This window comes from Microtus oregoni, unplaced genomic scaffold (assembly GCF_018167655.1).
Source record: "Microtus oregoni isolate MIOR12 unplaced genomic scaffold, Mior012 000043F_ref0000047, whole genome shotgun sequence".
Classification (NCBI taxonomy): Eukaryota; Metazoa; Chordata; class Mammalia; order Rodentia; family Cricetidae; genus Microtus; species Microtus oregoni.
Window position 1 is genome coordinate 505,667 of NW_024543210.1, and position 16,481 is coordinate 522,147.

General features: G+C 48.5%; 1 protein-coding gene across 2 annotated transcripts; it reads right to left on the reverse strand.

Moving 5' to 3' along the window:
• Nucleotides 1-5,966: 5,966 nt before the first annotated feature.
• Siva1 (SIVA1 apoptosis inducing factor) lies at nucleotides 5,967-13,978 on the reverse strand. 2 transcript variants are annotated; one of them, XM_041633381.1, is made up of 4 exons: nucleotides 13,803-13,971; nucleotides 10,748-10,942; nucleotides 7,307-7,463; nucleotides 5,967-6,133 (listed from the first exon to the last, which is right to left on the reverse strand). In XM_041633381.1, exons 1-4 carry the CDS (start codon nucleotides 13,918-13,920, stop codon nucleotides 6,076-6,078), a joined length of 528 nt encoding a protein of 175 aa, XP_041489315.1. In that variant the 5' UTR covers nucleotides 13,921-13,971; the 3' UTR covers nucleotides 5,967-6,075. The 2 variants fall into 2 exon arrangements, with proteins under 2 accessions (XP_041489315.1, XP_041489316.1); XM_041633382.1 differs by lacking the exon at nucleotides 10,748-10,942 and having other exon boundaries at nucleotides 13,803-13,978.
• Nucleotides 13,979-16,481: the final 2,503 nt, after the last annotated feature.

The following is a 16,481-nucleotide window of genomic DNA, read 5'->3' on the forward strand; positions in this document are numbered from 1 at the left end:
GTCAATGAGCCCACTGTCACTCACACAGCTGCCCAACAGAACCACTGTAGGCAAGAGCCAGGTGTCTAGGGGATGCTCACCAAAGGCAGACCTGGGCTACCCTACAACCAGAGCAGATAAGGGGCTAGACCTTGCAGCCACGGAAGGGTCTGGTAAGCTTACATGAGTTCACTAAAGTAGTCCAGTTTATAGAAAGTTGAATAGTTTTTGCCAGGGTGGGGACCGGTAGGAACGAGGAGTAATTGCTTAATGATTTTAGTTTCCATTTAGGGAAACGACTTACTGAGGCCACGAAAGGAGAGTTTACTGTTTGTCTTCTGGGGACTTAGGTGAAAGACCTTTTGGATATGTTCTAGGATAAAGGTTGAGTACTTGTATTGTGACACCCAAGTTGTGTTGGGGAAAGATGCTCGTTCGTTCCTGGCCACTTAGATCCGAAATAACCACTCAGAAACTGTTCCTGTTTGCAATACTGTTTGGACAATAGCTTAAGCATATTGCTAGCTAGCTCTTATATCCTAAACTATCCCATCTCCATTAATGTGTACATCACCATGAAGTTATTGCTTGCCGGCAAAGTTTTGGCAGGCTCCAGCGGGGGCATCCATCTCTGGTGGTGGCTATATGGCTTTTCACTAATTCTGCCTACTCTCTCTATATATATCTTTTCCAGCCCGGCTATATTCTGTTAAGCCAATGGCCGAAAGCAGCTTCTTTATTAACCAATGGTATTCACAGCATACAGAGGAGACCCCCACATCACCTTCCCTTTTCTGTAAATAAAAAGGAAGGTTTTAATCTTAACATAGTAAAATTACATAAAACAGGTATCAAGCAAGAATTACAGTTACAATATTTATATCTGCTTTGTCTTTTGTCATAACTAAGGAAAATTATAATTGTAACTGTCTATTCTTCAACTCCATCAAAGAAGGATATATTATTACTTAAGTAAACAGGAAGTACATTGTAAGCAACTTCCAAAACTCTAGAATTGACAGAGACATCTCACTGCCTGGATTGTCACCCTAAGTTCTTCTGTAATGTTGCAGCAACCGTTTTCAGCCTACAGGCCCATAGTATCCGGCAGACTTTTCCATGAAGCAGGAAATTTCAAAGATAGTTCCTCCTATATTGGCAGTTTGTCAGTCACTTTCTTCTGTGTCCTGCAGAATGTCTGGCAGACCCTTTCATGAAACAGGAACCCCAAGCTCACCAGTCATCTCTCCGTGGGTCCTACATGTCCAGCTCACACAGCATAACACCAAGCAGTCCAGGAAAGAGCAATTTCTTGCCCAAATGGCCAACAAACTCCATAAGGAGCCTCTTTGGTGCCTATCATCCTCTTGAAGTAGATTGGTGCTGCCAGGAGCAGATGAGCTTCACTGTCATGAAAAATCCCCAGCTTTTAAAACATTTTAAATGCCATATTCTGAAGGTCTCTGAAAGATTTGAAGATTATCTAACTGAAATATATCTATATATATCTAGAAAACCTAACATGACTATAAGCTTGACTATTATAGATGATGATCTATTAACCTATATTTCTTAATTATACATTACATTTTAAAATGAGCTGCACAAACATAATACCTTAATCAAGAGAAGAAATATATACATAACAAAAATGACCTTAAATTTCTATCAATAGACCAAGATCTTATAGCATATTGCTAGCTAGCTCTTTTATCCTAAACTAACCCATCTCCATTAATCTGTGCATCACCATGAAGTCATGGCCTATAGGCAAAGTTCCAGCTGGTGGCTACATGGCATCTCCCTGACTCCACCTACTCTCTCTACATCTTTTCCAGCCTGGCTATATTTTGTTAAGCCATTGGCCGGAAACAGCTTCTTTATTAACCAATGGTATTCACAGCATACAGAGGGGAATCCAACATCAGAGTTATGTGCTGGAATATGGTTGAGTATTTGTATGATACTGTTCCTGGGTGATGCAAGCAAATGTCTATTTACCCCAGCTAGGGAACCAATGATAGACCAAAGTACAGATACCACCTGGTGAACCTAGTTCTATAGAATATAGGTGGCCGGACAGTGGTGGTGCACACCTTTAATCTTGGGAGGCAGAGGCAGGTGGATCTCTGTGAGTTTGAGGCCAGCCTGGTCTACAGAGCGAGTTCTAGGACGGGTACCAAAGCTACACAGAGAAACCCTGTCTCAATAAAATAAGTAAGGGAAGGGTTGTTTATAGGAACAGAAGTGACTCAGGAGACAGCTGTGTCACCAAAGCATCGGTGACAGCTCACACACACACTGCATAAACTACAGGCTGAAGAGTAGTTTGAGCCTCTTTGACAGAGCTTTGGGGGATTTTGCTTGTTCCAGGTAGTTCATCGGACCTGAGAATGCTTGGGACAGACCTAGGGAATCTGGTTAGTTTCAGGGATTTCTGAAACTCTTGAATTTACTTGCTGAGCTTCCCTGCAGGAGTGTTTCACCACTTCTCAACATCCTGTCTTAAAGAGCTCCCCCAAGACAGGACAGTGAAGTCCTGCAGGAAGCTGCTACACATCAGTCCAATGCTAGCAGCACTTCATGCAGTTTCCACGAGGAGATGGGAGGCCCTGGTGAGGATCCTCCCCGTATCCCTTCTTTGCTAGGAATGTTGACTGCTTCTTGTCCTCTTCCTAGTTCTCAAAAACATTAACACTTTCCAGGTGGTGGTGGCACAGGCCTTTAATCCCAGCACTCAGGATGCAGAAGCAGGTAGATTCTCTGTGAGTTCGAGTCAGCCTGGTCTACAGACAGGACAGGCTCCAAAGCTACAGAGAAACCCTATCTCGAAAAACTGAAAAACATGTTCTCCCTCCTTCTGCTCCTCATTGGGACCTTGGGAGCTCAGTCCAGTGCTCCAGTGTGGGTCTCTGTCTCTATCTCCATCCATCACCAGATGAAGGTTCTATGATGATATGCAAGATATTCGTCAGTATTGCTCTAGGATAGGGTCATTTCAGGTTCCCTATCCTCAACTGCCCAAGGAACTAACTGGGGACCTCGGCTTGGGCACCTGGGAGCCCCTCTAGGGTCAGGTCTCTTGCCAACCCTAAAGTGGCTCTCTTAACTAAGAATTGTGGTTCCGTGCTCCCCTGTCCAACCTTCCTTGGGAGAACATGAGCAAAGAAGTCGGGACCATGAGGGATGCACCCACCCACTGAGACAGTGGAGCTGATCTATTGAGAGCTCACCAAGACCAGCTGGACTGTGACTGAAAAAGCATGGGATAAAACTGGACCCTCTGAACATGGCGAACAATGAGGGCTGATGAGACGCAAAGGACAATGGCACGGGGGTTTGATCCTACGTAATGTGATGGCTTTGTGGGAGCCTAGCCAGTTTGGATGTTCACCTTCCTAGATATGGACGGAGGGGGGAGGTCCTAGGTCTTACCATAGGGCAGAAAACCCTGACTGCTCTTTGGACTGGAGAGGGAGGGGGAAAGGAGTGGGGGGAGGGGGAGAAGGGTGGGAGGAGGGGGCGTAGGGTGGGAGGAGGGGGAGGGAAATGGGTTGCTGGGAGGAGGTGGAAACTTGTTTTTTTTTTCCTCCTTTTCTAAAGAATAAAAAATAAATAAAAATTAAAACTTAAAAAAGACAAAAAAAAGAAATAATAAATTTCAATTCTCAAAAAAAAAACAAAAAAACAAACAAAAAAAAACCCTGAAAAACAAAACAAAACGAAAAACCCCAACAACAAAACCCGACACATTAACCCTTTCAAGGGTGCCCTGTTCCAGTGTACAGGTCACACTGGCAATCTGGTGTGCAAACTCTGGCCACGCTAGCTCTAATCCCCAAAATCTCAATCTCAATCCTTTTCATAGGTTCTCTGAATCCCCTCCCACACCACAGCTGGGCGTCCTGTAGGCAGGAACTGCACCCTGGGCTCATCTCATTCCCTTCTTTGGAGTTACCATCCGACATTGGGTGCTATCTAATGTCTTGGTACTTTCTTCTTTTAAAAAGTTGTATAAGGGCTGGTGTGCTCCTTTGGTAAAAATGCCCACGGTGTAAACATGACCTGAGTTTGATCCCCAGAATACATATAAAAAGCCAGACACGGTGGTGGCATTTGATCATCATCCTAATGCTGGGGAGACTAAGACAGGCATGGGTCAAACCATTTCTAAGTCATCGCTACTCCATGGAAGGATGTTGGGCAGATCACAAGTCTGTGACACATAAGGTACCATTTCAAGCGAAGTCACAGCTCTTGGGAACCCGCCCACATCACAGCTGAAGGGTTAACAAATATATCATATTCTGAATGGTGGAATCAGAAAAGTCAACGGGGCTGTGCATTAAGGCATTGGGATGCTTCTGAGCCTAACCTGAACCACGGGGACATCCAGAGGAAGAGCCTCCAGCCACAGAAGTGAGTGGAGCCAAGGAGCAAGCATGCTTAGCATGATCGGGAGTGGACTGAACCCTAGGGGGGCAGGAGAGGTAAAATCTCCAGTGTTTTACATTTAGAGCCAGTCAGCTACTTATGAGGACAGCCTGAAGGTGGTGGGGGCTATGCAATGCTCCTAGCTGGTGAGAGAGATGAGCTACAACAGGACTCATGAAAAACATGGCTGAGCAGGCTAGAGGACAGAATGGAGGGCCCGAGAGAAAGCTACAGCAGGATGAAGCAGCATCAGAAGCCGTGGGAGTGACACTGTGGTGTGGGGCCAGGGTTTGCTTTGGTTCCTGTGGGTACCTGGCAAGCCCCCAGCAGCCAGCTCCTTTCTGATACCTGCAGACTAGTGTTGATGGCTTTAGCACTTAAGACAGCCTCAGAATGTTTAAGATCCAGAAGATTGCCAGGAATAGTGGCACACGCCTTTAATCTCAGCACTCAGGAGGCAGAGGCAGATGGATCTCTGTTGAGTTTGAGACCAGCCTGGTCTAGTTCGAGGACAGCCAGAGCTAATAGTGAGCCCTTGCTGCAAACACACCCATCCGTCCTTCTGTCCTTGCTCACTCTGGGGAGTACCTCAAATCCCATCCTCAGACAGAGCTTCACTGGCTGGCCTAATTGGATGCCCCTCCTTCCCAGCCCTGCTATTAGCAGCCTAACTGCTACAGACCAGCAGCTTTCAGCACTAACCCTCAGAACTAGCCAGGATCCCATTATCCACAGCAGTAAGGCTCTCTCCACCTGCAGCCTCTAACCCTCCTGCTTATAAAGGGGCTATGGGTCAACTGTCCAATCATACCAGGAAGCTAACCAACCTCATTTAGGGCAACACCTCACTGATGTGCATGGGGACCAACAGCCATAGCTGTCCTTACAGGGTGGGGTGAGGGAAGCTCTGTGCTGTCTATCCCCCCACCAGCCAAACCCTCTAATTATCAGAGCCAGGGGGCTGGAGTGCCTGGCCCACCACTACCTCCCAGGCCATTTTACCTCTGTGAACTCCTTCCAAAGCCCTGCATAAACTACATCTCTGGCTGTCAGTGGTGGCACACACCTTTGATCCCAGCACTCGGGAGGCAGAGGCAGTAGGATCTCTGTGAGTCTGAGGCCACCCTGGCCTACAGAGTGAGTTCTAGGACAGCCAAGGCTACACAGAGAAACCCTGTCTCAAACAAAACACAACAAAACACATCTCTGAAGATGCAGTGAGGACCGTCATACCCCTAGCATCAACAGGACTCCACTGGGCCAAACCTCTGGAGGGCAACAGCTCAGTAAATCACCTGGGGCCCGCCTACATGGGTATTGAAAAGGGCTGGTCATGTGACAGTGGCCATTCAGGGTGAGAGGCAGCCAGCCTCCTGAGATCCAGCTGCGGGAGGACAGGAAAGCATTCTCTGGGCCTGGCTTGCCTGTCAGGTGGGTTGCAATAAGCAGGAGTCACACCATACAGGAGATAAGGTGCGTGCTGCTGGGAAAGCTGGCCCCTGAAGCTGTCACTGCTGCCCTCAGCACGGCTGACAGAAGAAAGGGAGTCCTCGTGCAAATATAAAGAGGTTTATTCACTTGTTACTGGGGTACAAAACATAATGCATAAAAAAGCCTCCTCCTCTCTCTTCAGTGTGAGCATCTTAGTTGTCCATGGCCACATCAGTCTTCAAACATAGCACAGCTGGTGCAAAGCGTCTTCTCACCGTCATCAGCATAGCTGCATTTTCAAGAGAAAGAAAAGCAGCCTAAGAGGCTGAATGCTCCCTACTTACTGAAGCCCTTAATCCTAGGACACCTCAGCATGTGAACTTGTTGGAAGACAGACTCAGGATACAGTAGCTTTTCAGGGACAGTTGGGGATGCCACTGTCTCTGGGAGGAGGTGCAAACATCCTGTGGACCTGACATCTAGGCTCCAGTCCTTTCTAGTTTACCAGATACATGAGCAGATGTCATGAGACACACAGAGATGTGACATGAAGACAGAGTAACAAGATGGCCATTGACAGGAACACTAAGACTTAGAGCAAGCAGCCATCAGAAGCTGGGAGGCAGCCTGGCAAATCCTCCCTCCCAGCGTCAGCATGACCAGCCCTACAGGCATCTAAATCTTTTCCCCAGAGCACATCTGCATGGCACTCCTGGTTCCTCCAAACCACTGTAGAGTGGTAGCAAGGATCTGCCATGTGATGTGTGGTTTTCCATCTGATCCATTAGTTTTATAAATGTTGGGTCTGAGCTTGTCTGGATCCACCGTACTGATTCCACACACATTTGGATGGGACAAGGGGGCAGGGCTCCGCAGTATCCACTCACTGACCAAGCACTTCCAAACAAAGAGCTGACCCAGCTGGCTGCAGTGCCCCTTTCCCCAGGGCAGGCCTGACCTGCGTGGACACAGTGGCACATGTGAGGCAATCCCCAAATGACAGGCACACTGGGTAAAAACTGAAGCTGAGAAACAGTGTAGACTACTGGAGTTCTAATAAGGACTCAGAAGACCAGACCACAAGGCTGTTTAAGCCAGGCAGCTGCTTTAAGTAGTCCAGACACTTGAGAAACATGAACTTCTTTCAAAAGAGTCACTGAAAGCCGGGCGGTGGTGGCACATGCCTTTAATCCCAGCACTCGGGAGGCAGAGGCAGGCGGATCTCTGGGAGTTCGAGGCCAGCCTGGTCTACAAGAGCTAGTTCTGGGACAGGCACCAAAGCTACAGAGAAACCCTGTCTCAAAAAAACAAAACAAAACAAGAGTCACTGAGTCTTGAGAAGAGCTGAGCAGAGCATTTACCACCAAGTCCTGTCCTGTAACATGATGGCAAATGGTGCCTACAGAGAGCCCACCCAGGAGAGAGACCATGATTTCTGCAGCCCCACAATCAAAGCACTCACTCTGCAAGGCCACACAGTATACAGGCCAAGGCACCGCAGCTCCAGCAGGTATATATACATCGTCCACACAGGGCCCGGTCGCACTGGCTGCAGACTGCGTTCCCATCCACAGATCTCACGCAGGATGAACAAACGATGGGTGCTGTCCCAGGCAGTCCTGTGAGGAAAAAACACCCAGGCTGTCAAAACTGGAAATACACTAGAAGAGCAAGAGAGCAGTGTGCACAGACCTTCCCCAGCAACTGAGTCCTGATACCTGTCAGCCACCTAGAGGCATTCCCAGGACTGGTCATGGACTCCAGACAGACCACCTGCCTGGTCCTACCACGAATGGGTCCACTCTTCCTGGAGTACTCTATCAGAACTCCGTGCCTCTGTCTAGGTCTCAAGATGTGGTCCCCTGTTTCACTGGTCAGCTAGGAGGTTTCGGTGCTGCCTCGGGGGCCACCCAGATTCAGGGCTGTGGCAGAGGTCTGTCCTCACCAGTCACATGAGAACCACGTCTCAACAGGCAATGGACCAGCATGTTCCTACTACAGATGGGACACAGGAGAGTGTAACATGAGGGCCAGGCTTGTTGGGGTTTCTGTCCTGCCCAGTTCCCATAGCCTTTTAGCCCCAAAGAAAATCACAAAGAGGTCTCCATAAGATTATAAACTGATTGGTACATTAGCTCAGCCTTCTTATTAGCTCTTGTAGCTTATATTAATCCATTATTCTTATCTATGTTAGCCACATGGCTCAGTACCTTTTTCAGCGGGGCAAGTCACATCCTGCTTCTTTGGTGGTCTGGGCAAAACTGGCAAGGGAGCTTCCTGCTTCCCAGAATTCTCCTGTTCTCAATGCCCCACCCTCTACTTCCTGTCTGGTTTTACCGCCTATACTTCCTACCTGGCTACCACCCAATCAGTGTTTATTTAAGATATGATTGACAGAATACAGACAATTCTCCCACACCACTTCCCCCTCTTTTTTTTTTGGATTTTCGAGACAGGGTTTCTCCATAGCTTTTTGGTTCCTGTACTGGAACTAGCTCTTGTAGACCAGGCTGGCCTTGAACTCCCAGAGATCCGCCTGCCTCTGCCTCCCGAGTGCTGGGATTAAAGGCATGTGCCACCACCACCCGGCTTCTCTCTCTCTCTTTTTTTTTAAACAAAGGAAAATATCCATAGTCCATTTTTTGGAATGTGGGTGTAGTATTCCAAGCTACTTTCAGCTGGCTGGGGGCGCTGATAATCTTATGGGGACCTAAAGAAAATTTAAATTATGCTCAAGTCCTGACTGGAGTATCTTGTGAGTCTTGATCATTTCAGGAAGCAGTATTGAATCTGTTCTGGATGTAGAACTCAGACATCTGGGCCATCTGTTCCTACTGGAGATTTCTCAGGTGGTCTTCCTTGATCAAACCTAATTTTTCTTAACTCAGAATGAATCCACAGTCTATCATTTCCTGTGGAAACAAAAGCAAAATCTCTTCTCCAAAGTAACACACCTTTTGACCTCAATTTTGAAGCCAAGGTATTTTCAAAATACCTATCTTGGATTAATTCAGCAGTATTTATAAGCAAATTATCTTTTAGCAGCTGTTGCTCCTTCCTCATCATTCAAACAATTCAAAGAGAGCATAATAGCGTACAGTATCAAGATTCTCTGTATGTTTTCCAACTTTACGTGGCTTTATTTTAACCTTTATTTTATTTTTACTTTTTGGGACAGGTTCTCTGTGTATCTTTGGCTGTTCTGGAACTCTCTCTGTAGACCAGGCTATCTTTGAATTCACAGAGATCTGCCTGTCTCTGCCTCCCCAGTGCTGGGATTAAAGGTGTGTGCTACCACACCTTGAACTCACAGAGATCTGTCTGCCTCTGCCCCTCAGGCATTGGGATTAAAGGTGTGTACCATCATACCCAACTACTCTTTCTTTTTTATTTTAAGGATTTTAACCTTTTTCTTTTCTCTCCTAAGCCTGCATATATTTTTAAACACACAGTAAACAATTTAGAGGTTTTCTTCATCTTTGAATCTATCTTTACTGTATATCTCTCTTTTTCTGATCACACGAGTCTTTAATTTACTAAGCAATATGGATAGGATTAAAGCTGTGGCTTTGACAGCTGGATCCAGCCCATTCCTTAGCTTTCTGTGATTCCAGCCTCATGGTGGAGGTACTGGCTGTAGCCATGTTTACTGCCACAATTCTATGGTGTTTCAAAGTCTCTGCCAGCAAGCAAGCTGCAGCAGTGTGCTCACAAACCACACTTAAATGCTCCACAGTCAGACCACATGCCTGAACGAGTCAGAGTTTGCCCTGGCAGGACGGCCCAGAAAACTGGCATTTTAAAACAGCACAACTTTTTTTCCTGCTACTGCTGAAAACCAGAAAGCATGCGTTCAGCTTTTCATCAACACCATTTAACTGTTTCGTGGCAGGACCTCTTATAAGAGCTGCAAGGTTTTACAGCTAAAGCTGAGTCAGGAAGCCTCTCTTAGATGAGAGTGCTTGCTTGCCTCTAGCAAGCACAGCAGACCTGAGAAATTATTGCTACCAAGAAGCCATGCTTTATTCTTTTCTGTCTAGAATTACTTCCCAAACTCTTTCGGGCTTTATGTGAATGCAGTTGTCCCACGCTGGGCGCCATTCTGTAATATGAGGACCAGGTTTATTGGGGTTTCTGTCCTGCCCAGTTCCCAAAGCCATTTAGCCCCAAAGAAAATCACAGAGGTCAGAGGTCTCCATAAGATTATAAACTGATTGGTACATTAGCTCAGCCTTCTTATTAGCTCTTATAGCTTATACTAATCCATTATTCTTATCTATGTTAGCCACATGGCTCAGTACCTTTTTCAGCAGGGCAGGTCACATCTTGCTTCTTTGGTGGTCTGGGCAGAACTGGCAAGGGAGCTTCCTGCTTCCCAGAATTCTCCTGTTCTCAATGCCCCACCTCTACTTCCTGTCTGGTTTTACCGCCTATACTTCCTACCTGGCTACCAGCCAATCAGCGTTTATTTAAGATATGATTGACAGAATACAGACAATTCTTCTACACCAAGAGAGCCCTGTTCTTCTGATACAACAGTCTGAAGCTTTTAACTTCTACTCCTGGATGTCTGTGAGGGGCAGACTTCCCAATAAAAGGAAGCTTCCGAACCTTCTTCCTTCCTAATGCTGCAACCCTTTAATATAGTTCCTCATGTTGTGGTTATCCCCAACCATAATATGATTTTTGTTGCTACTTTATTACTATAATTTTGCTATTGTTAAGAACTGTACTGTAAATATTTTTGGAGATAGAGGTTTGCTAAAGGGTTGCAAGCCACAGGTTGAGAACCACTGCTCTGAGTGGATCCTGCTTGCTCAGGTAGTCAAAGTCCCTGAACAGAACATTTGCCAAGGTCTTTCCTAGGTGCAATAGCCAGCAAGTACCACTGGCAGCCACTCACCAGCTTCTGAAGCTTGAGTTTGGCACCGTGTCAGTCGGCCATCAGGTCCAATCAACATCTGTCCCCTTGTAGCTTGAGGGGCCCCAGCCAGGCCAGGCTTCAGTGACTCCGGCAGGTGGACGATGGAACAGCCTTCTCCCAATACATGATCTCTATAGGCTTGGGCCCCTTGGAAAAGGAGCTGCTTGGTTCTTTCTGGGGGAAGAAGAGTCTTTCTAAAGACAATACTGCCAACAGCAAAGCCCTTGCACAGCCGTTCTATGACCCTGCAAGGCAGAGTCCCTCTTCGTGCCTGTCCCCTCAGTCGTGACACTGCCAGGGCCTCCCTGCCTCCAAGCTGAAAAGGCTCTCCTGCTCTCCTTCCTCTGGTTCCACTGTTGTGTCCTCCCAGAGCAGTCTGCAGATCATGCAGCCCAACCCTTCCGTCCGGCTGTGCACAACACTGCTACTCCTTTCATTAGCCAATTTCAGCAGCCACAGCAAATCTCCTCCTCATCCTCCCAGCACTCCTGAGAGCTCGTCTTATAACCAGAGAAAACTCTGGCCCTAAAGCATTCATTCTCAACAGCAAGTGCCCCAAGGAGGCAGGAAACAGACACAGGTTTAAAACAACACCGACAATCACTGTCAGGCCAGTGAACAACTGTACTTACTATAGGGGACAAGGCCAGCAAAGTCTGTCAGAATCTGCCAGGCCCTCCCACCCACCATCCCAGGATAAGTGGCTGCTCACACCTTTAACAGTGGCTTCCCGCTTGGCAACAGGCCCAGGAAACCTCAAAGTGAAACAGTGTTGCTAGTCCCAGAAAAACTCACTCCCACATACAGCAACAGCCAGGGGAGACCTGCCAGACCCAGGGCTCTCTGTGAAGTTGGCAGCAGCAACATCAAGCAAAAATTCAAAGAGAGTGGCTGTTATCAGCCTAGCTACACTCAGTGCCACCTCCTACTCTAAGACAGCAAGTGGATGTGGGACACATCCTATCATTCAGGAGGCTGAATAGAAGGACTGTTTAAGTTCAAGGTCAGCTTAAGATACATTGTTTGGGGAATAGAAAGAGTCCGGTGTTGAGAGTAACCTTTGTCCTCAAGAACTCCTGACCCACAGAAGAGTCCAGAGTGTGGGCTGAGGCTTGGTATTCATCCTTCAGGCCTCACATTGTGTGTCCTGTTTTACTATACAACACCCCAGAACCCAGCACCCCTCCCTGACCTGGCTCTGACTGGCTCTGGCAAGTGCTCCAGGACATAAGTCCTTAAAAAGGTAGAGCCGGGTTGAGGTTCCAATTTACATAGGTCTTCTTTTTAACTCCTTGTTTACATGAAAAAAAATGAAATTTGACTTATTCATTATGAATGTGGAGGTCAGAAGACAACTTTCAGGAGTTGATTTCTCTCCTACAGTGTGTTCTTGGGATCTGACTCAGGGTCAGGCTTAGCCATCTTCTAGATCCTGTTTGCATTTTGTTATTGCTGTTTTTTTTTTTAATTATTTATTGAGAAAAAGAAAAAAAGTTTCCCCCTCCTCCCATTTCCCTCCCCCTCCTTCTACCCTTCTCCCCCTACTTCTCTCCCCCTCCCTCTCCAGTCCAAAGAGAAGTCAGGGTTCCCTGCCCTGTGGAAAGTCCAAGGTCCTCCCCCCTCCGTCCATGTCTAGGAAGGTGAACATCCAAACTGGCTAGGCTCCCACAAAGCCAGAACATGAAGTAGGATCAAAACCCCGTGCCATTGTCCTTGGCTTCTCATCAGCCCTCATTGTTCGCCATGTTCAGAGAGTCTGGTTTTATCCCATGCTTTTTCAGTCACAGTCCAGTACTCACTCATAATTGGTTTCTAGCCATAAATAAAGGTCACGGAGTCTATAATTGGTGATCCTAAAGAAGCTAATAAAAAGGTGAACCCAAAGAAAAACATATAGTTATCCTCCTGGCTATGGAAAGTAGACAAAATTGCTGGGGAAAAAATTGGGATCTTGGGGGTGGGGTGGGATGGGGGTAAGGGGAGAGAAAAGTGAGAAGGGGAGGATGGGGGGAACTTGGGGAAACAGGATGATTGGGATAAAGGAAGGTTGGATAGGGGAGCAGGGAAGCACAAATCTTAGTTAAGGGAGCCACCTTAGGGTTGGCCAGAGACTTGAACCTAGAGTGGCTCCCAGGAGCCCAAGGCGATGTCCCCAGTTAGTTCCTTGGGCAGCTGAGGATAGGGAACCTGAAATGACCCTATCCTATAGCAATACTGACGAATATCTTGCATATCACCATAGAACCTTCATCTGGTGATGTATGGAGATAGAGACAGAGACCCACACTGGAGCACCGGACTGAGCTCCCAAGGTCCCAATGAGGAGCAGAAGGAGGGAGAACATGAGCAAGGAAGTCAGGACTACGAGGGGTGCACCCACCCACTGAGACAGTGGGGCTGATCTATTGTTATTGCTGTTTTAAGACATCTCACTACATAGCCCACGCTGGCCTCGAACTCAAGAGCTCTGCCTGCCTTTGCCTCGTGAGTGCTGGCATCAAAGGCATAGGTCACAACCCCCCGCCCCCCATGTCTCCATTTTTTCGAGGGCACGACGGTTTGCTGTTCAGTTCTCACACTTCATCACCCCCGAGGTGTCGGCAGAGTACAGAAAGGGAAAAGGCCAATTAGCCACACACTTGGGGCTGAATAGGGAGTTTGTACTTCTGAAGCCCGGGCTTTACGGCACATTCGAAGGCACAGCGGTACCACTCAGAACTATAGGTGAAAACTTCGCTCTAAGCAAGGTAAATCGCGTTGCATCTACCCCAGAGAGTCATTACGGCAAAGCAATGCTCAACAACAATCCGCTAGAAAGCCCACTTGAGAGGCCTTCGCGCCCACCCGGTCCAGGCCCTCCGCCTGTCCTGCGCCAGGCTGGACCACTCGGCAGTAGTCGGCTTCGACTCGGATTTTCCCGGAGCGGCCTCTGGCCGCCTCTACCCCCTGGGGTCGCGACGCTCAGGCCAGTTGGGGTCTCCCGCTGCCCCACGCGTGCAGCACGGCCTGCTCTACCACAGAACCCCGCACTCACCGAAGACCTCGCGCGAGTAGCGTTCGGCGAACACACCGCGGCTCAACTCTCTCGGGCCCACATGGACCTTGAGCTGCAGCGGGGAAGCGTCCGCGAACGGGCAGCTCCGCTTGGGCATGGCAGTGGGTACCAAACACAGACCACAGCTGCGCACTGCGCGCCCAACACACGTCACAGCGCGCTCACACCGTCGAGGAGGGCGGGGCGGACGAGGGAGCGGCGCCGGATAGGCCGGGGAAAGGCTGGGGGCTGGGCTCAAGGGCGCGGGATAGGTCGAGGGAGGCAGTGGGTGGGACTCAGAGGCGCGGGAAAGGCCAAGGGGGATGGCCCGGTGGGCGGGATCTGTGCGTGGCGTGGAGCAGGATAGGTGATGGTGGGCGGGGCTAGTGCGTGACACTGCTCAGGATAGGCCGAGAATTAAGAGGCGGGGCTCTGGCGGGTGTGGCGCGGGAAATGAGCGGGGAGGCTAACGCAGGGGTGGGACTTAAGCAGGGTGGGACTCTCGGTAAAGTAGTCCGAGGTCTGGGATAAGGCTCCGCCGGCGGAAAGAAGAATGTCCCCGTTGTCGCTAAGCAACTGTGATGGATGGTATTTCTGGGTTACGAGTCACCAGCAGTAGGGTGGCGCACTTTGTCCGGGCGTGGTGAATCCTGGCACCCATCTTCCCCTCAGAGTTCCTCCTGCATCCCTGAGGCCTGACCTTGGGGGAGGGTTTACAGCTACATCGTGGGTCCTCTGGTCAGAGCGGATTTTAAACTGCCGTAGGGTCTTCTAACATAGTGAACTCGGGCAAAGCAGCGATGCTGAGGACCTTCTCAGTCCTCAGTCCTCGTGTTGTATTTCCACACGATCTGAACGTAAGGGCTACTTGCTGAGGTGCAGTAAGTTTTGCTCTCGTCTCGGAGCGCGGGAGACCGGAAGCATGCTCAGCAGGCATTTATTCTCCAGATTTTGGAGATCTGAAATTGGGTTCTCTACAGGCCTCTCATCTTCCTCGATCTGCAGACGATCTTTTGTGTCCTTACTGGATGGGGTGTCTGTGTCCTCATCTCATAAAAACAATAAATAATTTTTTTAAAATTTTTTTTAATTAAAAATTTCCGCCTCCTCCCCGCCTCCCTTTTCCCTCCCCTCCCCCCCACTCTCCACGCCCCCTCCCCTCCCCCTCCCTCTCCAGTCCAAAGAGCAGTCAGGGTTCCCTGCCCTATGGGCAGTCCAAGGTCCTCCCCGCTCCATCCAGGTCTAGAAAGGTGAGCATCCAAATCGGCTAGGCTCCCACAAAGCCAGTACATGCAGTAATGAAGAACAGAAGGAGGGAGAACATGAGCAAGGAAGTCAAGACCACGAGGGGTGCACCCACCCACTGAGACGGTGGGGCTGATCTATTAGGAGTTCACCAAGGCCAGCTGGACTGGGACTGAAAATGCATGGGATAAAACCGGACTCACTGAACATAGCGGACAATGAGGGCTGCTGAGAAGCCAAGGACAATGGCACTGGGTTTTGACCCTACTGCATGCACTTTGAATTAGGTTCCACCATAAGTACCCCATTTTAACTTGTTAAGACTATATCCAGGAGCCAGGTGTATTGCTCACACCTTTCATCCCAGCTCTCAGGAGGCGGATACAGGTGAATCTCTGTGAGTTCAAGGCCAATCTGGCCTACGGGATCTAGTTCCAAGACAGCTGGGACTGTTACAAAAAGAAACGCTGTCTCAAAAAGTAACATTCTGAGGTCTTAGGAGCTAGGTCTTCAACATAAATAGGGGACACAATACCAGAGCCAAGTAAGTGTACAGGGTAAACCCTGTAATAAACACCTGATAAAAGTCACTGTTCTGGTGGAAGCTTCACCCCAGCCTCTGGCATAAAGAGTCTGGAATGTTCTGGTAGAAGTTCCACCCCAAATCCCCTCTCCATCTCTCTCCAAACCCTGCAGCCCTTCCCCAGAGATGCTCAAGACCACGCCCACAGAGTATTCAAGCTGTCCCCCAGAAATCAGACTGGTTTTTCAGTCTCTCCCATCTCCTCTCTGGGGGGCTGGAAAATCACCTGAGAGCATTTTACCCATTAAACCTGGGCTGTTTCAAATTTGGTTTGATTTGGTCCGATCTGGATTGCTGTGTCAGTGGAGAGGCTTATGGGGTGCAGAAACTTTTCAGTGACTAACTACTGACTTCTGTGCTTCCTTTCCCGTGGGTGATGTCCCTTGTTGCAGAGCTGTAAGGAACTGACTCTATGTGGAGACACACATTCGTCTCCTACTATCAGGCTTAAATCCAGTGGGACAGACAGTCGGGGACCTGGCTAGGGAACCACCACTAGCAAAACTGCTCACATTAAGATAATGAACTCCCTGCACCGAATTCCCACTTCCAAATGCAGTCCCTGCAAGCTATCATGGGGTTCCACTGGGTCTGACTGCCATTCTGAGTTAGAAAGGTATAATTATTTCTTAGTTTCTTCCGTCTGTTTCCTCCAGATGAAGGCTAGAGCCTGAATATGCTTTTAAAATTTCTAACATTGGGCTTTCTTACTCTTTTTCTAGGGCTCCCACCAAATGGCATCCGAATCTCACGCAGGGAGACTCATTCTGTGTATGCCATTATGTCTGGCTGCTGTCTCATAGTTCTGAGTTTGCTCCCCCTAGCTCACATCTGTTGACAGCTGGTTCCTT

Excerpts from the sequence above, each read along its gene's own strand:
- Siva1 (XM_041633381.1), bottom strand. The coding sequence starts at position 13,920 with ATGCCCAAGCGGAGCTGCCCGTTCGCGGACGCTTCCCCGCTGCAGCTC. Across the intron at positions 10,943-13,802 it reads CTACTCGCGCGAGGTCTTCG|AAAGAACCAAGCAGCTCCTT; the intron begins GTGAGTGCGGGG and ends TTCTTCCCCCAG. Across the intron at positions 6,134-7,306 it reads ATACTGTGTGGCCTTGCAGA|CTATGCTGATGACGGTGAGA; the intron begins GTGAGTGCTTTG and ends TTGAAAATGCAG.